This window comes from Chionomys nivalis, chromosome 2 (genome assembly GCF_950005125.1).
Source record: "Chionomys nivalis chromosome 2, mChiNiv1.1, whole genome shotgun sequence".
Classification (NCBI taxonomy): Eukaryota; Metazoa; Chordata; class Mammalia; order Rodentia; family Cricetidae; genus Chionomys; species Chionomys nivalis.
This window is the reverse complement of record NC_080087.1, coordinates 91,489,290-91,508,536: the sequence shown is the minus strand read 5'-3', so window position 1 is coordinate 91,508,536 and position 19,247 is coordinate 91,489,290. Positions and strand designations below refer to the sequence as shown.

The window sequence follows — 19,247 nt, the reverse complement described above, 5'->3', positions numbered from 1 at the left end:
GATTTTCTATGTAGCTCAGGCTGGCCTGGAACTCATGATCCTTTTGCTTCAGAGGCTTCCTGAGCACTGAGATTACAGGTGTGTGCCACCATGCCCAGTGACTGCTAAACACATTCTATGCAAAGCAGTGTCATCACCATATGGGGATGTTTGATGACTCTAATGACAAATAGGTAGGTCAAGTCCCAGCTGACAAGGGTTGTAGTACACACAAGAAGTGATAGGTTGGTGGAGGAGGGCTGCAGAGCTAGGAAGGTGGGAGTGATCTAGGAAGGTCATGAGAGAACCTTCCAGTAGAACAGAGACAAATGCAGAAGATAAGGCTGACATGGGTTGAGGGACAACAGAAAGAAAATCCCACAAAGAACTCAAGAGCAAACACTGAGAGTGGAGCAGTGCACACTTGAGGGTTCCAGAGCGGACAGGACAGGTGCTGGGAAGGGGGAGCATAGGGCCATCAGGGAGGGACTTGGGAATTCTGGTCAGGAGCATGACTTAACATCAAGTTTGGGGAAAGTTACTTGTGGGTTTTAAATCGAAGGATGGCACAGTCTGAGTCCTGTTCCCATGGCCACCTTGTTTACACATGACTGAGTATTGAGTCAGGGAAGCCATCCATGGGGGAGCTGGGGTGGCGCTGGCTGGGCAGTTGCTGTGGGAGGATGAGGTCAAGAGATAGGAAGTGAGCAGAGCTTGGAGGAGACTTCAGTTCTTATTAAGTTGACGTCCAGTAGGACTTCAAGAAAGGTCGGATGTGGTTGTGGACACAAGAGAAGAAGCAAGGCATAACTGGATCTTGTACCTGAGTTTCGGAGGCAATGAGACAATTCCATGAGGTGGGGGTAGATGTACTTACATAGAGAGGTCAAAGGGCAGTGTTTTCACACCAGCACTCAATGAGACTCTACCATGGGTCAGGTTCCCTCTAGATAACTGGGGATCCAGAATGATCAAAACACAGGCTTTATTGTTACCAAGCTTTTAATCTAACTTGGGGGAGGAAGACAATGAAATCATACTTCCTCTCTGCTTGAAAATATGATTGTGAGAACTTTAGGTGTACCTGGGATTGTGGCCATGTGACCAGATAGGGAGGGAAGTTGGAGAGAAGTCCAACAATTGGAATGAGGGCAGTCAACATTTATACGTCTGGAATATAAGGTCCATTGAAGGACTCTAAGAGGGAGTGGCCAAGGTGGTGAAAGTTAGGAGGGTGGGAATAAAGAGGAGTGCCCGGGTGAGGAATGGTTACTCCTGCTAAGTGCTGACTGGAAGGAGGTCAAAGGAGATGAATATGGGGAGACAGCCTTAGGCTTTGCAAAGATGCATCACTGGGTCAGCTGGTGAGTGGACGGTGGAGGTAAAAGCAATGGAGTGTTCTACATCTCATCCCATTCCGCACTCCGTCCCAACCAACCTGCCTTATCCTAGTCAGTCCCAGTTTCCCTGCTCTATCATACAAGGTCATGACCCTCCCTCTCTAACACTTCTTTCTCTGTTCGCTTCATGCTCCCCATCTCCTTCCACTCTTCCCTACCTGGAGCTCAGTCTAAGGGAACACAGACAGAGAATATTTTCTGTAAATGCATATGAAAGCTGAAGCCTTTGCTCCTGAGTATGATCTTGGTGGCCAGGAAACATCTTTGCTGAAATCTCCTGGAACACGGAATGGTGAAACCTCGGGGTCCTGTCCATTCTGGATTTCCTGCCACTGTAACACTTTTTCTTTTGCAGTCGTCTCTGCCTACTTAGCAATGCTTGTCCTTCACAACTCATGAGAAATTACCAAGAAAGTTATTGACTCTAATTTTCATTTGTCTAGCACTCTTGTTAATGTCTATTTAAGATGTCCATTAAAGGCCTACGAGGTTAATTAAATGGACAATTCCAATACAGTTCTATCAGAACTCTTCTATTAAATTAATATTATACACATTTAACAGATGTCTTAATGAGGCATTATAGATAAGAAATTAATGCAAAAGCCATTGTCCAGAAAGTGAGCCTTTTATTACAGTTGATGTATTTGGGGAAAAATCTTCATGTTTATTTATTCAGAATCTGAGAGCCTGGTCACTGGATGATCCTTTTCAGCATCTAGAAAAGACTGGCCCAAGAATCTATGGTCAAATCAGATGACAGGACTGAGAGACTTAGATGCCATCTGGAATGTACCATCTTCAAATACTGGTGACTGGAGGAAGTCAGTGGTGTTACATAAACACATAGACATGTGAGTTCCACTCCTGGGTCCTGACTCAGTATGGCTGACGTGCAGCATAGGACAGCTGCTGCAGACATGTGCCTGCTTATGCTGCTGCAGGAATCCCAGCAGCCTGATCGAGGAGGCCTTCATGCAGTCAAGTTGTCTCACTTGACAGACGGGAGCGTGGAGACCCTGAAAGATTTCAGGTGTTGATGAAAAGATCAGAATTTTGGAACCTGCCCCTTGGTTTACAAAGCTAGTTCCTGCCGTGTCTTCCCCACCATTAGAGAGTTGGGTGCAACCTGAGGCATCACCATTGAGACTAGTGGTCACATGTCCCCTTCCCATTTCTCCTCCCCTAGGGAGACCTTCCCAAGCCTTGCTCTGATTTCCTGGGTTCTTCATGTTTCTGACCTGGGTGTGATTTAATTCTTCATATTCCACAGCTCCCCTCAGGGGCCAACTCTGCCCATCTCCCATGTTGGACTTTTTGTCCCTGTGATAAAATCCCTGACACACGTGACATGAGGAAGGCATTATTTTGCTACAGCGTCAGCCATTATGGCAGAGAAGGCACAGTGGACAGGGCACGTGATAGAGAAGTGGAGAGCAAGGATGCCTGTGTTGTAGCAAGCTTCCTTCTACTGTGTCCAGCTCCTGACTCTAGGGAATGAAACTTCCCATGTATAGGGTGGATCTTCCACCTCAGTTAATCCTCTCTGGAAGCCCTCAGAAACACACCAAGTGCCCTTTTCAAAGCATTTCCCAATCCAGCCGTGTAGACATTAACCATCCCCTCCCTCTCCACATTTCCCTCCTGACTGCTGGCTCCAGTGGAACAAGGAGGGAGGAGTTTGGCTGCTGACAACTCCGGGACTCTGGATACTGTGCGTGCACCTTAAGTCAAAGCCCATGAAATTCAGGAAAATGTGAGCTCGTAGCCTAGCAGTTAGGCTGAGCTGCCTGGTGTCCCAAGCATAGCATACAGCAAAGAAACCAAGGCCATTGTGTGTGGATGGGGTCCAGACTGGACATTGGCACCGTCCTGGGGGGTAAAGCCAACTTTTCTAATTAGGAACATTTCACAGTCATTACTAACTACCCTCAAATTCCTGTGTTGAAGCTCTAACCTCCAACACGACTGTTTGGAGATAGGATCTTTATGAGGTGACGAAGGATAAACGGGTCATAGATGAGGTGTTATCATCTCTTCTCATCACACCATCATAAGAGGCACAGTAGAGCTCCCTCTTGAGGACAGACCATACGCACAGAGAGGTGGCTGTTGACCAGTCAGGAGGAAGCCTTAGCAGAAACCAATTTCGACAGCAGCCTGAGCTCTTTATTGAGGTGCCAACTGTTCTTCCCATTGGCTTCTTCAGCACTCTGCATGGTGCTCATGTTTCTGTAGTGCATGGTTTACATTCAACAGAGTTGTCATGTGACTCTGTACACCCCAAATCTCATTTCTACCACAGTCCTATTCCTTGGAGACAGTCACAAGTGCCAGTATCATACCCCTCTCCATGAAGTTGTGGGGACTTGGATAGTCATGCTGTATGTAATACCAAGTGCACTTTCCTCAGGACCAGTATCTGGGAGGATGCTGGGGACCTTGGTCCCCTGGGGAGGTCAGGGAGATAACAGCAACACATCCCAGACAAGGTGAAGAGCAGAGACTCTATGGCAGGTGAGCATTACATTGTCTCCCTTGAGAGAGAATGTCCTTAGCTAGTCAATGGACACTTGAGTTGGGGCAGCAGTAACATGCTTCACTTGGCAAGTGGCACCAGCAGCTTTTCTGGGAAGCAACCGTGTTTATGCAACATAGTGCGCCCCTTGCATCACAGAGGGTGGGGCTGAACAGGTCTGCTCTGAAGGTGCAGCACCTGCGCACTTTCAGCCAGCTAGAACAGCAGTCACTCTACACAGGAGAGTTCCTTGGTAGAGCGCTGGGTAAATAAGGAACATACACACACTCTTAGCAGTCTCTCTCACCCCCCTGTGACTGTCCTCCTGGGAAGAACTTGACTCTGGAGCCAGCTCTTCTGGTTCAGATCTTAGCCTTTCTTTACCAGTCCCTAAGACCTCGGACAATGATCATTTTCAGGCTGAGAGGTCATGTGTGCCCTGAACCTGGGTGGTGATAACACGGGGGCCAGGTGGGCCGGGGCAGGGCCATGAGGAATGTCTAGATGATGTTGACAGAACCAGGGTCTAGATAATCTCTGGGATTTGGGCTTGCACTTTGGTTTCTGAGAGGGAGTAGGTTTTCTGTTTTTCTGTCATATAAAGACCATCAGGGTCACTCATTCCTCTTCCATCCAGTGCAGTCTGAGTGGGAGGCATCGAGCACTGACCCCCCAGCGCCACTGCTGACCTGGGGTGAGTGCTGGATGTGCTGTCACCTACCATTGCCAGGGCAGTTTCTGAGCCGGCCAGCAGTCACACACCTCTTACAAACAAGGGGCAACTGGCCCCTCTGAACCAGGTGTCAATGACAAGGCCTTCTTAATACTGGCACAGAGTAGCTGGATCCCAGCCATTTTTAATGCTGGTCTTGACCTGTAGTTCCAATGGCCATGTGCAGAAAGACCTCATCTGGTCTTACACAGTAGAAAGGTTACAAATATAGCAGCTAAAATAGAACTAAGATATCCAAATATATCATTATTAACTGAACTCATTCACCACAGAATGCTCCAGAAACATAGGAATGTATTGAAGACAGAACCCAATGGCCGCCTTCTTCAAATCACCCAAGGTTAGTCCTGGTGTATTTTCTGCTAGTCTTTCCTCCCTGGAGAGACAAATCTCTACCCCCGACTTCCTCCTGTGTTGTTCAATGTTCTTCAGTCACTCTTTTTTTCCCTGGAGTCGAGACGGGCCACAGCCAGAAAGTGCTTCATGGAAAAGTGGGTATTTAAGGTGTTTCCAGTTCTCAGCTGCCAGGAACATCTGTCACCAGTGGCAAAGAATTCACAGGTCAATTGTTCCCTTTACTTTGAACTTCTTGGCAGATCTCTCACTTGACCGAAGCTGGAAGTTGCTTCCATAAATGTAGGAAATGAAGCCATCAATTTCTACGGTGAACACACAATTTAGCTTGGGGATAACTGAATGGAAAAGAAGAAAGGAAAAAGGATGAGGAACAATATAGACAGTGCGTTCATGTTCATGGAGAGCATGATTCATGCATGCTTACATTTAAATTGTATTAAAGTAGTCGGAGGCTGCTTGTTCATTTCCCAGCTGCCAAGACCCAAAATAATCACACAGAAACTATATTAATTGCAATACTGCTTGGCCAATAGCTTAGGCTTCTTACTAAGTAACTCTTACATCTTAAATTAACCCATTTCTATTAATCTATTAATTCTATTATTGTCATGAGGCTCGTGATTTACCGGTAAGGTTCTGGCATCTGTCTCCTTCGGCAGCTATACGACATCTCTCTGACTCTGCCTTTTCTATTTCTGCTTGGAATTCCTGCCTTGTTCTATTTTGCTCTGTCATAGGCCCAAGTAGCTTCTTTATTCATTAACCAATAAAAGCAGCACATATACAGAAGGACTTCCCACACCATTATTAAGGTGATGGCCACACCTTTATTGCCAGCACTTAGGAGACAAAGGCAGGCAGATCTGAGAGTTCAAGGCCAGCCTGGTCTACATAGCAAGTTCCAAGCTAGCCAGGACTGCATATAAGACTGTCTTTAAAAAAGTCTACAGCAATGAGGAGACCCATGCCAGAAGTACCCAAAAAGACCTGGGCTATTTGATTCACAGTCTAAATATAACTCACTGCCTAACTTCCAGGTTCGGAGTTGATTAACTTAATTCCCAGAACTGAGGGCTCCCATACTACCAAACCCAGTTTCCCACACAGTCTTGAACTGGTTCTTAGATTTGTGCAGAGTGGGCAAACTTCTACATTACTTCCTTAGACTTATAAAGTGAGCAGAAGAACATACAGGAAAATGGAAAAACAATGAAGCAGGGCTGTGGGTGTAGCTCAGGTGTAGAGCCCAGGATTAGCTGACAGAGGTCTTGGTCTTGATTTCTAACATCAACAGAAATGAGTACAAACCCCTCAACTGTTGTTTGAACTTTGGATTTGTGGGCAAGGTCAGGTACTGGGGTATTGGAAGATTCAAAAGTACCTGCTGGAGCGGCAATAGCCATGCTATGATGTGGAATTTCCCCTGTATGCTATGATTTCCATTAATGAATAGAAAAACTGCTTTGGACCTACAGCAGGGCAGAACTTAGCTAGGTGGGGAAAACTAAACTGAATGCTGGGAGAAAGAAGGGATGAGTCAGAGAAGCCATGGAGCCTCTGCCAGAGACAAACTCTGGGAACTTTACCCAGTAAGCCACAGCCTTGTGGCAATACACAGATTAAGAGAAATGGGTTAAATTAATATGTAAGAATTAGCCAATAAGAAGCTAGAGCTAGTGGGCCAAACAGTGATTTAAATAATATAGTTTCTGTGTGATTATTTCAGGGCTAAGTGGCCAGGGATGAACAAGTGCCTCTCTCCTCCCAACAATGCTAAAACTCAAGAGTGTCTCCATCAAGGGCACAGTTTTCAGAACTCCAGTGGCAGGCTGTTTTGGTTCCTTCTGCCTTTTAGTTATTCATTTGAGAGGTGGTGACCTTAGCAAATAGAAACCTCAAATAGATGAGTGCCAAAGACCCAGATAAGCAGTTCTTCTGTCCTGTCTATGGACAGGTTGCTGACTGTGTTCATTATGTCTCTTGGTAGCCATAGGGGCAGGGGCCTCTCTCTGCAGTTCATAACATAGCAAGCACCTGCAGACTGACTCCATAGTCAAGTAGAACCTGAAAGCCTCAAGGAAAGGATAAGGCTCTCTCTCTCTCTCATACCCTAAGGACACAGCACACACCTTTCAGTCGGTCTTCTTTGGTGATTATCTTGAAGACATGCTTGGTCTCCTGCAGGAGGATTCCTGTGACCCCCACATAGGAGGGGCACTTGGATTTCATCACTGCAAAGGAGAAAAGCTGATGAGGGTAAGGCCTGGGTAGTGCCAGCAGTCACAGCTTGGTCTCAGAGACTAGGAGCCTGGCCCTTCTAAGCTGAGGAAGAGAAGGCCCAGAGCATAGTGGCTCTGTAGCTGGGCAATGACCAAACCAGCAAGAGTCCAGGATCTCCCAACTCTTTGTCCTGGGCTTTGCAATCTCTGGGCTGTTCTCAGGTATCCTTTGGGTTTTATGCAGGGTTCTGGAGCCAAGAGGCCATACACAGAAAGAACTAAGTCCAGTCGTGTTGCTTTGATGGAGCAAGTGCCATGGGCAGGACATCCATCATTCACTTTTGACTCTCCTGAACATTTCCTTGAATGCAGTCCTACAGAGCTGCCCAGAAGTGACAGGTAAGTCACCTCACTGGCAGGGCACTGCCTCCTCCATGTAATCAGCATTTGGAGCTATGTGCTTAGTGTGCTAGGTCAGTGCTGGGACAGGACACTGAACGTGATGGCCTGTATCTTGCTCCTGTGTGCTGAAGCTCTCATGGAGGACAGTGATAGACAGCACGGGCTATTCTATTTCTTGATACTGATAACGGCTATGAGGAAAATAAGAACAGCACAATGAGAGTGGAGGGGAAGCCTTAGTGGTGGTAGACTCTCAGGAAGTGACATCAGGAGAGGGGCCTGAGTTACAGCAGGAGTCAATGCATGAACCTTCAGAGCCCCCTTGTCGAGAGAAGGACCCAAGCAAAGGCACCAGGTGTGCAAGTCACTCAGAGGGCAGCCAAAGGACACTGTAGATTTTTACTCTGACTGGATGGGAAGCTGCTGGAGGCTTAGGACAGGCAAACAGCAGTCAGGAGTCTGATGTCCGATGACAGCCTTCATTCTGTGTATCTGATCTGGTGTGTATGTGGGAATAAAACAGTATTTGAGATGGGGGAGGGTGAGAGAAGCTTCCACAGCAGCTTGAGGGAGTTAGAGGTAGGTCAGATTCAGGAACTAGGTGTGTTAATCGACCTGAGGTGCAGAATTAGGAAAGAGGTAATGTAATGTGTATGTACTTCTAGGTCTCTAGCCTGAACAAACTGGATATGGAGATGTGTCATAATCAGAGAGCTGACCTCAGGGGAGACCAAGGGCTCTGTGTTAGGTACTTTGAGGCCCCTCCTGGCTGTCCAAGTAGCTGTTGGGTGCCATGGGGTGAATGAGTCTGGCAATCATGGGAAAAGTCTGCACTGGTGATGGCACCCTGGAAACATGAAGGGGGATCTGTCCCCCAGAGTCTGCACTAGAGGCGAGGTGACAACAGTGTGAGCTGATGGGTGCAGACACCACTTGTGTGTTTAACAAGTCCCAGCATGGGTCACGTCACAACCAGCTTAGAGCCTCACTGCCTGTAACTTAGAGAAACCTCAGGATGCCAAGTGACAGATGCCAGGCTGAGTACCGCCACTGAGTAACAGTCTCCAGACGACCACATGCTCTCACAGAAATTACCTGAAATAATAGCACCGTGAAGATCCGCCTTCAGGAGCTTCGCTTGAATCATCTGCGGCTGCCTAGGACGTCAAGAGAGCCCACAAAGAAGAGCTGGTAACAAAGCAAACAGGATCACAAACGCCCACAGCCAGCTGGTTTCCCAGGCTGCGTCTCTAGTGCACGTAAGACTTGGGATCTAATCCCATGGCAGGTGTCAAAAATAAAACTCACGTGTCTGGCTTGAGCCCGTTGCACAGGTCACGGATGTACTGCTTCCAGAGTTCATGCAGAGGGAGGAAGAGACTGTATCTGTCAGAGTCAGAAACACAAGCTTGGGATTTCCAGTGTTCGGCAAACCCGAGCTGGGCTCAAGGCCGAGAGTAAGCACGAGGGAACACCCTAGGTGCCCTGACAACAATGTGACCAAGGCCAAGTGCACTCCCCTCCTTGAACCTCAATTTCTTCTCTGGCAGAACCTTTTCAGGGCTAAATTTCTGCTTTCGAGAAGGGAAGAGGGGCCTTTTGCCTTGATGCCTTTCCTCTTGGCCAGTTGTGGGCATGATGGAGGAGCGCCTGGCTCAGAGCAGGAGAGCATCTGAAGGTGGTGATGTAGCCTCAGCCATAACAACCCAGGTACAGGTTGCCAGGCAGGGTCTTGTGTAAGGTGGCAGGATCATTTGGAAGGGAGGGTAAAGGACCAAGAGCTTTTCTCTGGCGTTATCATTTGTCTTGGTGCCCATTCATACCAAGCCAGGATCAGAGTCAAGAACACCAGGCTCGAATCTGAAACAGGCACTTCCCGCAAGGACTCCAGGGAGGCAGCCCCAGTGCAAAGCGACACTCTCTTGCCTTCTGGGACAAGAAAGGCTGCGTGCCTATGGAGTGTTATACAAAGCCTAAACATAGTGGCTCTAAACACAAACTCAGAACCATCTCAAGGGAGACATCCTTCCACAAAACAGTGACACATTCCTTTCAGAAACTTCTGAAATACGAAGGCAGGACCTCTTCTTGGTAGCAACCTTTGAGTGGGTGATTCTGTCCAGCGATGTTAAAGGCATAGGAAAGCACATATTAAAGAATATCAGCCTGTTGCTATGGGCAATGGAGACACTTAGTGAGGCTAGGAGAGAAGGTAAATGATGAAAAGTCCTCAGTCTGACCAATGCCTTTTAGAGGCCAAGCCATGACGTAAGAAAATTGGTAGAGGGACGCTGCCCCCTTGTGGTAGATGGCAGAGAAGCCCCTGAGACTAAAGGGGCAGAGCTGTCCAGGGAATCCCTGGAATCCCCAGTCCAGAGCCCTCCCAGGAAGGCTAGGCAATGGCGAGTGGCAAGACCATGGAAAGACTGGCGTACCTCTGTTGCTCTGGGCTAATGTCAAAGAGCCTCATGTCTCTCCTCTGTTTGGAAGAGAGGCCTTTGGATTTCTTCTTCTGCTTTGGCTTCTGGCGAGTGAAGTATTCCAAGACCACAGCCTTGCGCTGCAGATGGCTCTCACAGTCTTGCTGGCTCAAGTGCGGGATGGTCCGCTTCAGGAAGGCCCTCACAAAGGCCTCAGCCCGTTGGGTTCCCAGCTCCTGCTCAGAGACATGGTGGCGTGGTTCACCATTCTGCTCTCAGACACCAGGGCACTCATCCCGTTCCTGAGAGCCACCATTTCTGCTGAGCTAGGCTCACACATCTCCTGTCTGCCAAGTGTTTTCTACACACAACTACCTAGATGTAAAAGTCACACTCATATGCTAACTGTGACACCGCCCCACACTGCAGCCAGGTCAAACGCTGACCAGTCCTGCTTCCTTGAGGTTACTCTACTGAGCATTCAAAATCCTTTGTAATGCAAACCTTCTCTAATCCTTGTGGGGAAGGAAGCTTGAGAAATGAACTACACAGGTTATTTAATAAGTCATGACCACAGACTAGCTTGAAGTGGAAGAGAACTGGGGTTGTTAGGGAAATGAGCCATTTCAGTATTAGGGAAAACTGCCTGGGGGTTGCAGACAGGTCAAGGAGGAGGAATTCTGACAGCGAGCAGCACAGTCCTCTTCCCTTGCTTTCAGCCTTGTGGACTCCATGTGGCTGCCCTTGGAGAGGTCTGCTGCAGTCCCACTTTGAGGCAGAAAGTGTGAAGTGCATCTCGGGCACACTCACTCTCAACCACAGGACATATACAGAGTTACATGGACTCCTGGGGAAGGCTGGGTGAGACTGTTTCACAGCTGCATCAGTCCTGAAGCACGCTAGTTTCCCACCTCTCAGGCTGGGGCAGCAACAGTCTACTCTACATTGGCCGGCAGGTACCTCACTGGGCCTTCACCTGCTGCAGCTCTGGGCAGTGCTCTTTCCTGAGCACCTACCTCTTGGCTGGGCCATTTGCTGCGTTCTTTTTGCATCACCAGACAGTAAAAACAAGTCTGAGGTTAACTGCCAGCTTTAGGTTAACACATCAATAGTAAATGATACCCTCTTTGTGCTAATGCAGGAGGTGAAAAGACAGAATACATAATCTTTGAGGTAGTTCAAGTCAGGGCTGGCTAAACAATTCATCATCAATAGCAGGACAATTTGGTTCTTTTAAATACATACGTGGTCTCTCTTTCATGGGGAAATACAATTAAAGGTTAACTGGCCTTTTAACATCTTGATTTAAAGGATATTCTCTCTCTCCCTCTCTCTCTGAGACAGGATTTCTGTGTAGCTCTGGTTGTCCTTGAACTCAGAGAGCTGCTTGCCACTGCGTCCAAGTGCTGGGATTAAAGGCGTGTCCCACCCAACCTGGCAGGATATGAGCCACAGGTGAAGCTTCTGCCCAATTGACAAAGCCTGTGAAGCATCCAGACAGAATCTGTAACATCCACTTATGGAATGGGCTGAGCACTGATTGGGGCACAGAAGCAAGATCAAGACAGGTTTCTGGTAGGCACAGGCTGTCTGTCGCTCCCTACAGAGCGGGAGAGGACATGAAATTAAGAGCTGACTCTGGTACCCTAAGAAAGGAGCCTGGAACATGAAGACACCAACCAAAAAGACCTTGATTTGGCCTAAAGTACGACCTGTGCAGATGAGTAATCCATGGGAAAGAACAGCTAGATCAGTCTAAGAAGACAGTGAGCCTGCTCTGCTGTCAAGTCTACTGCTCCCAGCCACCTCTGAACGACTGTACCTGCACATCGTGCTCTCTGGCTTCTTTGTGAGGAAATGCACGGTAAATCACAGCTGGGGGACAAACACAAAAATAGACGATTACTTCTGTTAGGAATGAGTATAATACCCAAGGCTTTTCTAACTCTGACAATAACTACACTTATTTAGAGAAGGAATACTGAGTTAGTATGAAAAGGCAAAGCATTCTTGGATGCTCCTCCTGTTTTACTCTGCAGTGTTGGGGGGTTAAACTCAGTGGCGTTTTATGCATGTCAGGCAAGTGCTTCACCTTGGATCCAAGACCTGGCCCTACTGAACGCTGCTTAGTTACACATTACTTAAAGACAAGGCCTCATTTTGTATCCTAGGCTGGCTTAGAAATTGCTATGGAGCCCACAGTGGCCTTAAACCCCCAACACTCCTGTCTCAGGCTCCCAGTGCTAGTTGCTGGGATAATAGACATACTTCTTCCTCTGGCCGGATTTGTCCTAGAAATTTCCAGGATGAGGTTTAAAAAGAACACTTCTCAAAGCTTAACGTGTTTAAGAATCACTGGTATCTTATTAAAGCATGGGTTTAGTTCCTACTCCAGATTCTGCCTGTACAGAAGAAGTCCTCACTGGAGCACTCTAGAGTTGTTCACACTTAAAATAAGAGTCATAATTACGCGTGGGCAGTGCTCACTAAATAGTGAGGACTCTAAAGGTGAGGTGACATTGATGGCTAGGGCGTGTGGTTGGTTGAAACACTACAATTTGCTGACTACAAGAAGTTCGAAACAGATTTTTCACAGTTCAGAATCCTGACAAGATAAAATACAACAGTCTTTCTTCAAATTCTAAATATGTCCAGCATGATGCTGAAATCCCTTTAACCATCCATGCTCCTGTTTCTTATTTGTTTGGAGGAAACCATCATGGTGGCACTGGGGGACAGAGTACAGGAGTAAATGGGATAAGAAAGAGCAAATGACCAGAAAATGTAGCTCACACGACCCCCTATACATTTATCTCTAAGGTGAGTGTAGTGACACACATGGTTAATCCTGTCACTTCAGAGGGAGAGGCCAGCCTAGTTTACACTGTGAGTTCCACTACATAGCTGATCTTATCCCAATAGCAACAATAAAACAAACAAAGAAACAAAAACCCATCTCTGTTCTCTTGGGCTTCCCTGAGTGCATGTTTGCCCAAGTAAACAAACCAAGGTAGTTACCAGTTTTACATGTAGAATCTGGTTCTCCCTTGAACTGCAGATTGAGTTTGTTTACTAAGAAAAGTGTGCAGGGCCTGGGACTCTAGGAATAACTTTGTTTTACCTATGCCAGATGCCTATCATCAGGACTGGAAGTCTTTCTGCATCAGTACACATGTAACAGCTCTGGTATACTCATTGCTTGTCAAGCAGTTGATTTAAAGGGCCATAAATACACTCAGAAGTGTGTGTACACATTTACTTTAGTCTCATTAATTCTTCTAAGCAATTTTAGTTATTCCTATGTGAAAGACCTCCGGAGTGGGGAGACTCTCACTCAAGTCTTGGGATAACATGACCCCCAGGAACTCACGAGAGACTGTCCTTGCTGCAATCACACGAGGTTTATCGACAGGACAGGAATCAGTGCACTGGGGCCGAAACTCATTTCCCATGCAGGGGTAGAAAGTTTGACCCCGAGTAGCTGGGGGAAGGGGTATTTAAGGGAAGAAACCAGAACCCAGTAATCCAAAGGGGGTAGGGAGGGCATCATTGGAAAATTCTGAAAATACCAGTGATCATTGAAAAATTCCGAAAATACCAGTGATAATCATGAGGGTAACTCCCTGTTTCTCAAGATTATTCTCAAGATTATAATCTAACTTTATCTTTAGCTAGTTCCTGAAGAAGTCACCGAACTGGCTAACCTAGATTTTTGGCTCTATTTTTCCTGCTAGAGGGGTCTGGATTTATCTGGGTTTTTCATATGCACATATTTTTAAAAATTATCTTTTTTTAAAAAACCCATCTCTTCATATTTTATATACCAATCCCAGCTCCTATTCCCTCCCCTCCTCCCGTTCGCTTCACCTTCTCCCCCACCCTACCCCCATCCACTCCTCAGAGAGGGGGAAGACTTCCCACGTGAAGTCCACCAAAGTCTAGCAAGACCAAGGCTCTCCCCACTACATCTAGACTGAGCAAGGTATCCCTCCAAAGAGAATGGGTTCCAAGAAGCCAGTACAAGCAGTAGGGACACATCCTGGTCTCACTGCCAGTGGCCCCAGTCTGCCCAGTCACACAGCTGTCACTATAAACTAGAGGGCCTAGTTTGGTCCGATGCTGGTTCCCTCTCTGTCAGGCTGGAGTCGGTGAGCTCCCATTAGCTCAGGTAAGCTGTTTCAGTGGGTATCCTCACCACGGTCTTGACCCCTTTGCTCATATTATCGCTTTCCCTCCCTTCAACTGGACATTGGGAGCTCAGCCCAGTGCTTCATTGTGGATCTCTGCATCTGCTTCCATAAGTTGCTGGATGAAGGTTCTATGATGACATTTAAGATAGTCATCAATCTGACTACAGGGCAAGGCCAGTTCAGGCATCCTCTCCACTATCGCTCAGGGTCTTAGCTGGGGTCATCCTTGTGGATTCCTGGGAATTTCTCTATGCACATAATAATACTGAAGTCGAGATATGCCAAGGCACGCGATCTCTGATAACAGGACATGGCAGGAGTGTGAATCATCTTGATCGTATCCACTCTCCCCTCTAATAGTGCTCCAGTGCTTGCTTCCCCTTCCTGACACATCTGTGTTCTGATCAAATACCTATACCTTAGGTTTGAGATATTGGGCCTAGGAAGCTTTTTACACGACGAAGCGTGAAAAACCAGGCTGTAGAGGGGAGCAGGCACTTGGCCACAGTTATCAGGGCAGGTAGTGCCTAGTTCTGGCCAAGGCCTTAGCTCCACCTCTTCCAGTTTCCCGGGGGAGAACACACACTCGATCGTGACATCTATTCCTAGCTTAGAGACAAGGTCGGGCCGATTCACACTTTGGGCCTCAATTTCTTTTGTGTGCTGAGTCAATTCCCTGGATATTGCCCTGGGACTCTTTGGGACAGGTATCCCTGATTCATCTTCCAGTCCCGACCCTCTCTATACTGTGATCCGTACCCAATTTCATGTCTCTCATCCCGCTTACCCTTCATCTTCGGACCACTTCCGGAGCGCTCTGATGACGTCTCCTTCGGGCCTCACTCTTCTTTCTTTTTCTTCGTTTTGTTCTGCAGCTTTCAATCACCAGGACTCTTTCTTGTCTAAATTTCCGCTAGAAAAACCCGTTGTGCCCACGAAACAACGTAGGCACAGTACACAAACAGACTTGCTCCAGCGGGCAACAGTGGACTGCGACCAGATTTCGTAGATGGCGCCTTGCGTGACGTCATCAACGCGCGTCGGCGTCTGGCGGTACCTGCGCCTTAGGTTTAGCTCCGCGGCCAAGGGAGGGGCGAGCTAACCGCCCCTTCTGTGCCGGTGGAGTCTGATTTTTGTGCCATCTTTCGTTTGAGTCTCTCACCGGTTGGAAGAGTCGGGTCACGGGTCAGAATTAATGAAGTATAGCGAGGCAAGCTGTCATGGAGGAGGCGCAAGGGAGATTGAGGACAGAGAGGTCGGAAATGAGTCTGAAATAGTGGAGGTAATGGCTGTAGTGAGGTCTTAGGATTCCTTTAGCGTGTTTGAGACAGGGTTTCTCTGTGTAACAGCCCGGGCCGCCCTGGAACTCATCGTAGACCTGGTGCCCTAAGACTTAGACATCTGCCTGCCTCTGCGTGAACCACCGCCAACTGTTTGTTTAGTAAGGGGCTCTTGTGACCTAGCTGGTCTAGAATTCCCTCACAGATACACTCCCGTCTTGTAACGGTGTCCGGGAATTTCCTTCTGTCTCAGCTACTAAGTACTAAGTTTTATGAACCCGTTTAAAGGTCTCTTTTCTATGAGTAAAGAAGGAGAGTAGCTTTATCTGCTTTTGCTCTCAGAACGCGTGCTTTTTAAAATTAATTTTCCCCTATGAAGACAAAAGTCTCCCTGTGGAGCCCAGATACTTGCTATGTAGCCCAGACTGAGGATGGAAGTGTCATAGTCCTGTCTCAGCTCCTGGAGCATTAGAATTTCCCTGCCTCTCTGACTGCCTCTAACCCATACAGCGTTCTTGAGACTGGGAGCATAATTTCTGTCGGTACGATAAAGACAAAAAGTAATCCTCATGGCTAGAGATCTGGGACACAGAGGCCCAGCCCAGCCTTCTCAGGTTGTCTGGGTTCTGTCCAGACACTGCCCTTAACTTCTCATGAGTGCTGCCTCTAACTTGGATGGTGGGTGAGAGAAAGCAGAGTTATTGTCCCTGTACTCTCTTTAGTCAGTGATTTTTGATACTGAGTACTGTGCAACCTCCTTTTAAAGAAGGACAAAGAATTTTCAGAGAAACTTGGGCAAACACCACCACATCCTTGTTTAAGAAACATAGGCTTTGTATCTCTTTGGGTGATAATTGTTGCCCTTTTGATCTAAGCAGTATAGGACATGCTAACACAGTATGGTTTAGAGCTTGAGGCCAGCCTGGCAGCAACAGGGTGGACACCAAATGTGTGGCATTCGCAAAGGCCTGCGACTAGTTTAGCATCTATAAGACTGTGTAGAGAAAGTGCCCTCGGGGACTCAACATGTGAACTCAATATTGTACCACTTGATTTCTTTTTGTGACTGGGTCTTTGTAGGCCTGACTGTCCTGGAACTAGCTATGTAGATCAAACTGGCCACAAACTCTACCTGCTTCAGTCCCAAGAGTGCTGGGATTAAACCATTTTAAAAGATTACTTGACAAAAATTATATATATTTATGACATTTAAAATGACACTTTCAAATTTATATATTGTGAAGAATAGCTAAATCAGACTAATTAACCCAATACCCTCATATAATTGTTTTTGTGATGAGACATTTAAAATTGTAGTGATGTTTTTCAAGCAAATGATGTTGCTATAGTTACTATGATATAATTAGAATATTATATGTGAACTTTTGGTTTTCTTTTCTTTAAAGAGTTAATTAATTATTGATGCTTAGGATCAACCCAGGACCTAACTTAGACTGTGTACCACTAAACTCTTCCCCCTCACAGTTATGAACTTAGAGAAACACAAGACAACAGTGGACTAGGTGTGTAGCTCAGTGGTAGAGCACTTTGTACAATGAGACCCTGAGTTTGATTCCTAGAGCTGTAGGGGTGAGATTGGGTTAGATAACAAAAACAGCATTCATTTTATGGGTCGTATATGACTTCTGTGGACATAGTGACAAAGGCAAAGGTTCTTAGGAGTTTCTATTTTTAAAAGAACTATTTTTATTTTGTGAGTGGTTGATTTTTCTTTTTGGGTTTCCAAGACAGGGTTTCTCTGTGTAACAGCCCTAGCTGTCCTGTAACTCACTTTGTAGACTAAGCTGGTCTGAAACTTGCAGAGATCATCTTGCCTGCCTCTCAAGTGCTGGGATTAGAGGCGTGTACTACCATGCCTGGCTCTATTTTATAGTCTTTTGTCTTTATGTAGCTATGTACACTGTGTGTGTGCAGTGCCTTTAGAGGCCAGAAGAGGGAGCCAGATTCTCTGGAGGTGGACTTAACACAGACAGTTGTAACCCTTTGTGTGTTCCATGTGCATTGACCCCTGATCCTTGGGAAGAATAGCAGGTGCTCTTAGCTGCTGAGCCCTCTCTTTAGCCCATTTATTAGAAATCACTTAATGAACTCTTTCCAGATAACCAGCATAGCTTTGGATATCTGCCAATGTTCCCTGTGATACTCAGATTACAGTAGGGTGGTGAGTTCCCCAGAGCAACAGTGACCACAGTTGTCTGCTTACTAAATATTTGCTCTTTAAGAAGGAGATGCCCCCACTTTATCATCTTCAGAAAACAGTTCATGACAAGAGATACCTATTAGCATTCTTGTGATTATTCTTTATGATAGCAAAATCTCAGAACAATATTTGACAGTGATGGGCTGAGCAAATGAAATATGTGCTGATTTATTTGGTAAATTAAATTTATCACGTGGGTGATAGAGTGCACATCTATAATCCTAGCACACAGAAAGCTGGGCCAGGAAGATAGAGTTTGAGACCCTCTTAGCATACACAGCAGGACCCTGTTTGAAAAAGCAAACAAATGAAAGGCTTCAAAAATTCTGATTCCTAGACGTCTCTTAGGAGAGTTGCCTAGCAGATGAGTGCCTAGAATCTGTTTTTAGAAAGGTTTTAAAAAATTTGCCAGAGAAACCCTGTCTCAAAAGCAAAACAAGTTTGCATGTTTGTGTGTGTGTGGTGTGCATGCATGTGTGTGTGTACACAATGTGCACATGTGTGTTCACTGTACCTGTGCCAGTTCTCACAGAGGCTAGAGGAGAGTTCCACTGGATCTGGAGTTACACGTGGTTTGGAGCCACCCGCTGTGGGTGCTGGGACCTCTGGGTGAGCAGCAAGATATCTTAACCCCGGAGCCATCTCGCGGCCCAGAAATCTGTATTTTTAGAGGATGTTCTCAGGTGAGGTGTTCTTAAAGAACAGCTGTAGTAGGGTCACCTTACAGGTTAGATAGTCACAATGTTTAGGAGGGTTATGAAAAAATAGTAAATGACACCAAATCTACAAAAAAAAATATACAAATACACTGAAAGATTTCATAATGGGTAAGGAAATGTTTTTGCTTATTTAAAAAAATTCATCTTATAGAAGTGACACTTTAATTTTTCCCCTTTATAGCAATGAGTGGTAACCTTTGCCTCATGGATATGCACATATTTTTCCACAAGCGAATCTGAAAATTCTGTGAGAAGTTGCGGTTCAGTGACATGACGGTGACTCCACCCACCTCCAACAACTTAGTATGGAAAAGTTGAAGTAGGATTGGTGAGATGGCTCAGCAGGTAAAGTGTTTACCATCTAAATCTGACCATTGAATTCCATCACCAAATTCCACCAGGAGAGAAAAGAACTGACTCCAGAGAGTGACCTCTGACCTCCACACATGCCCTGACACGCGTGTACCCCCGTTTACACGCACCCTCTCCAGGCTGTGTTTCTATAGCTAGCATTTTGCTGCACGTGTGCAGACTATTTTTCTTGCTGCCCTAAGACCTTCAGCTTGCCATATTGAATACTGAAGAATGTTTTTCATATAGAAAATCAAGAGTAAGTTTCAATTATTAAACACATGAGTATTTGAAAATCAGTGAATGGCTTGGGTTACTTTCTTTTTTCCTTTTATTTTATTATTGTTTTTTATTTTTATTTATGTGCATTGGCTTTTTTCCTGCATGTGTATCTATATGAGGGCATCAGGTACCCTGGAACTGGAGTTAGAATTGTGAGCTGCCGTGTGGGTGCTTGG

At 46.4% G+C, this 19,247-nt stretch overlaps 1 protein-coding gene across 1 annotated transcript; it reads right to left on the bottom strand.

The window, feature by feature from the left end:
- Window positions 1–3,564: 3,564 nt before the first annotated feature.
- LOC130870330 (ribonuclease P protein subunit p29-like) lies at window positions 3,565–15,239 on the bottom strand. The gene is made up of 7 exons (XM_057763008.1): window positions 15,006–15,239; window positions 11,851–11,903; window positions 10,044–10,264; window positions 8,917–8,994; window positions 8,704–8,765; window positions 7,117–7,218; window positions 3,565–5,322 (listed from the first exon to the last, which is right to left on the bottom strand). The coding sequence occupies exons 1-7, from the start codon at window positions 15,010–15,012 to the stop codon at window positions 5,186–5,188; spliced, it is 660 nt and encodes a 219-aa protein (XP_057618991.1). The 5' UTR covers window positions 15,013–15,239; the 3' UTR covers window positions 3,565–5,185.
- Between the last annotated feature and the right edge of the window lie 4,008 nt (window positions 15,240–19,247).

Bases quoted from the DNA above. Each gene is read 5' to 3' on its own strand.
- LOC130870330 (XM_057763008.1), bottom strand. The intron at 8,766-8,916 runs GTGAGTTTTATT...TTGACGTCCTAG, and splicing joins AACGGGCTCAAGCCAGACAC to GCAGCCGCAGATGATTCAAG. The intron at 7,219-8,703 runs GTAATTTCTGTG...TCTCCTTTGCAG, and splicing joins TCACGGTGCTATTATTTCAG to TGATGAAATCCAAGTGCCCC.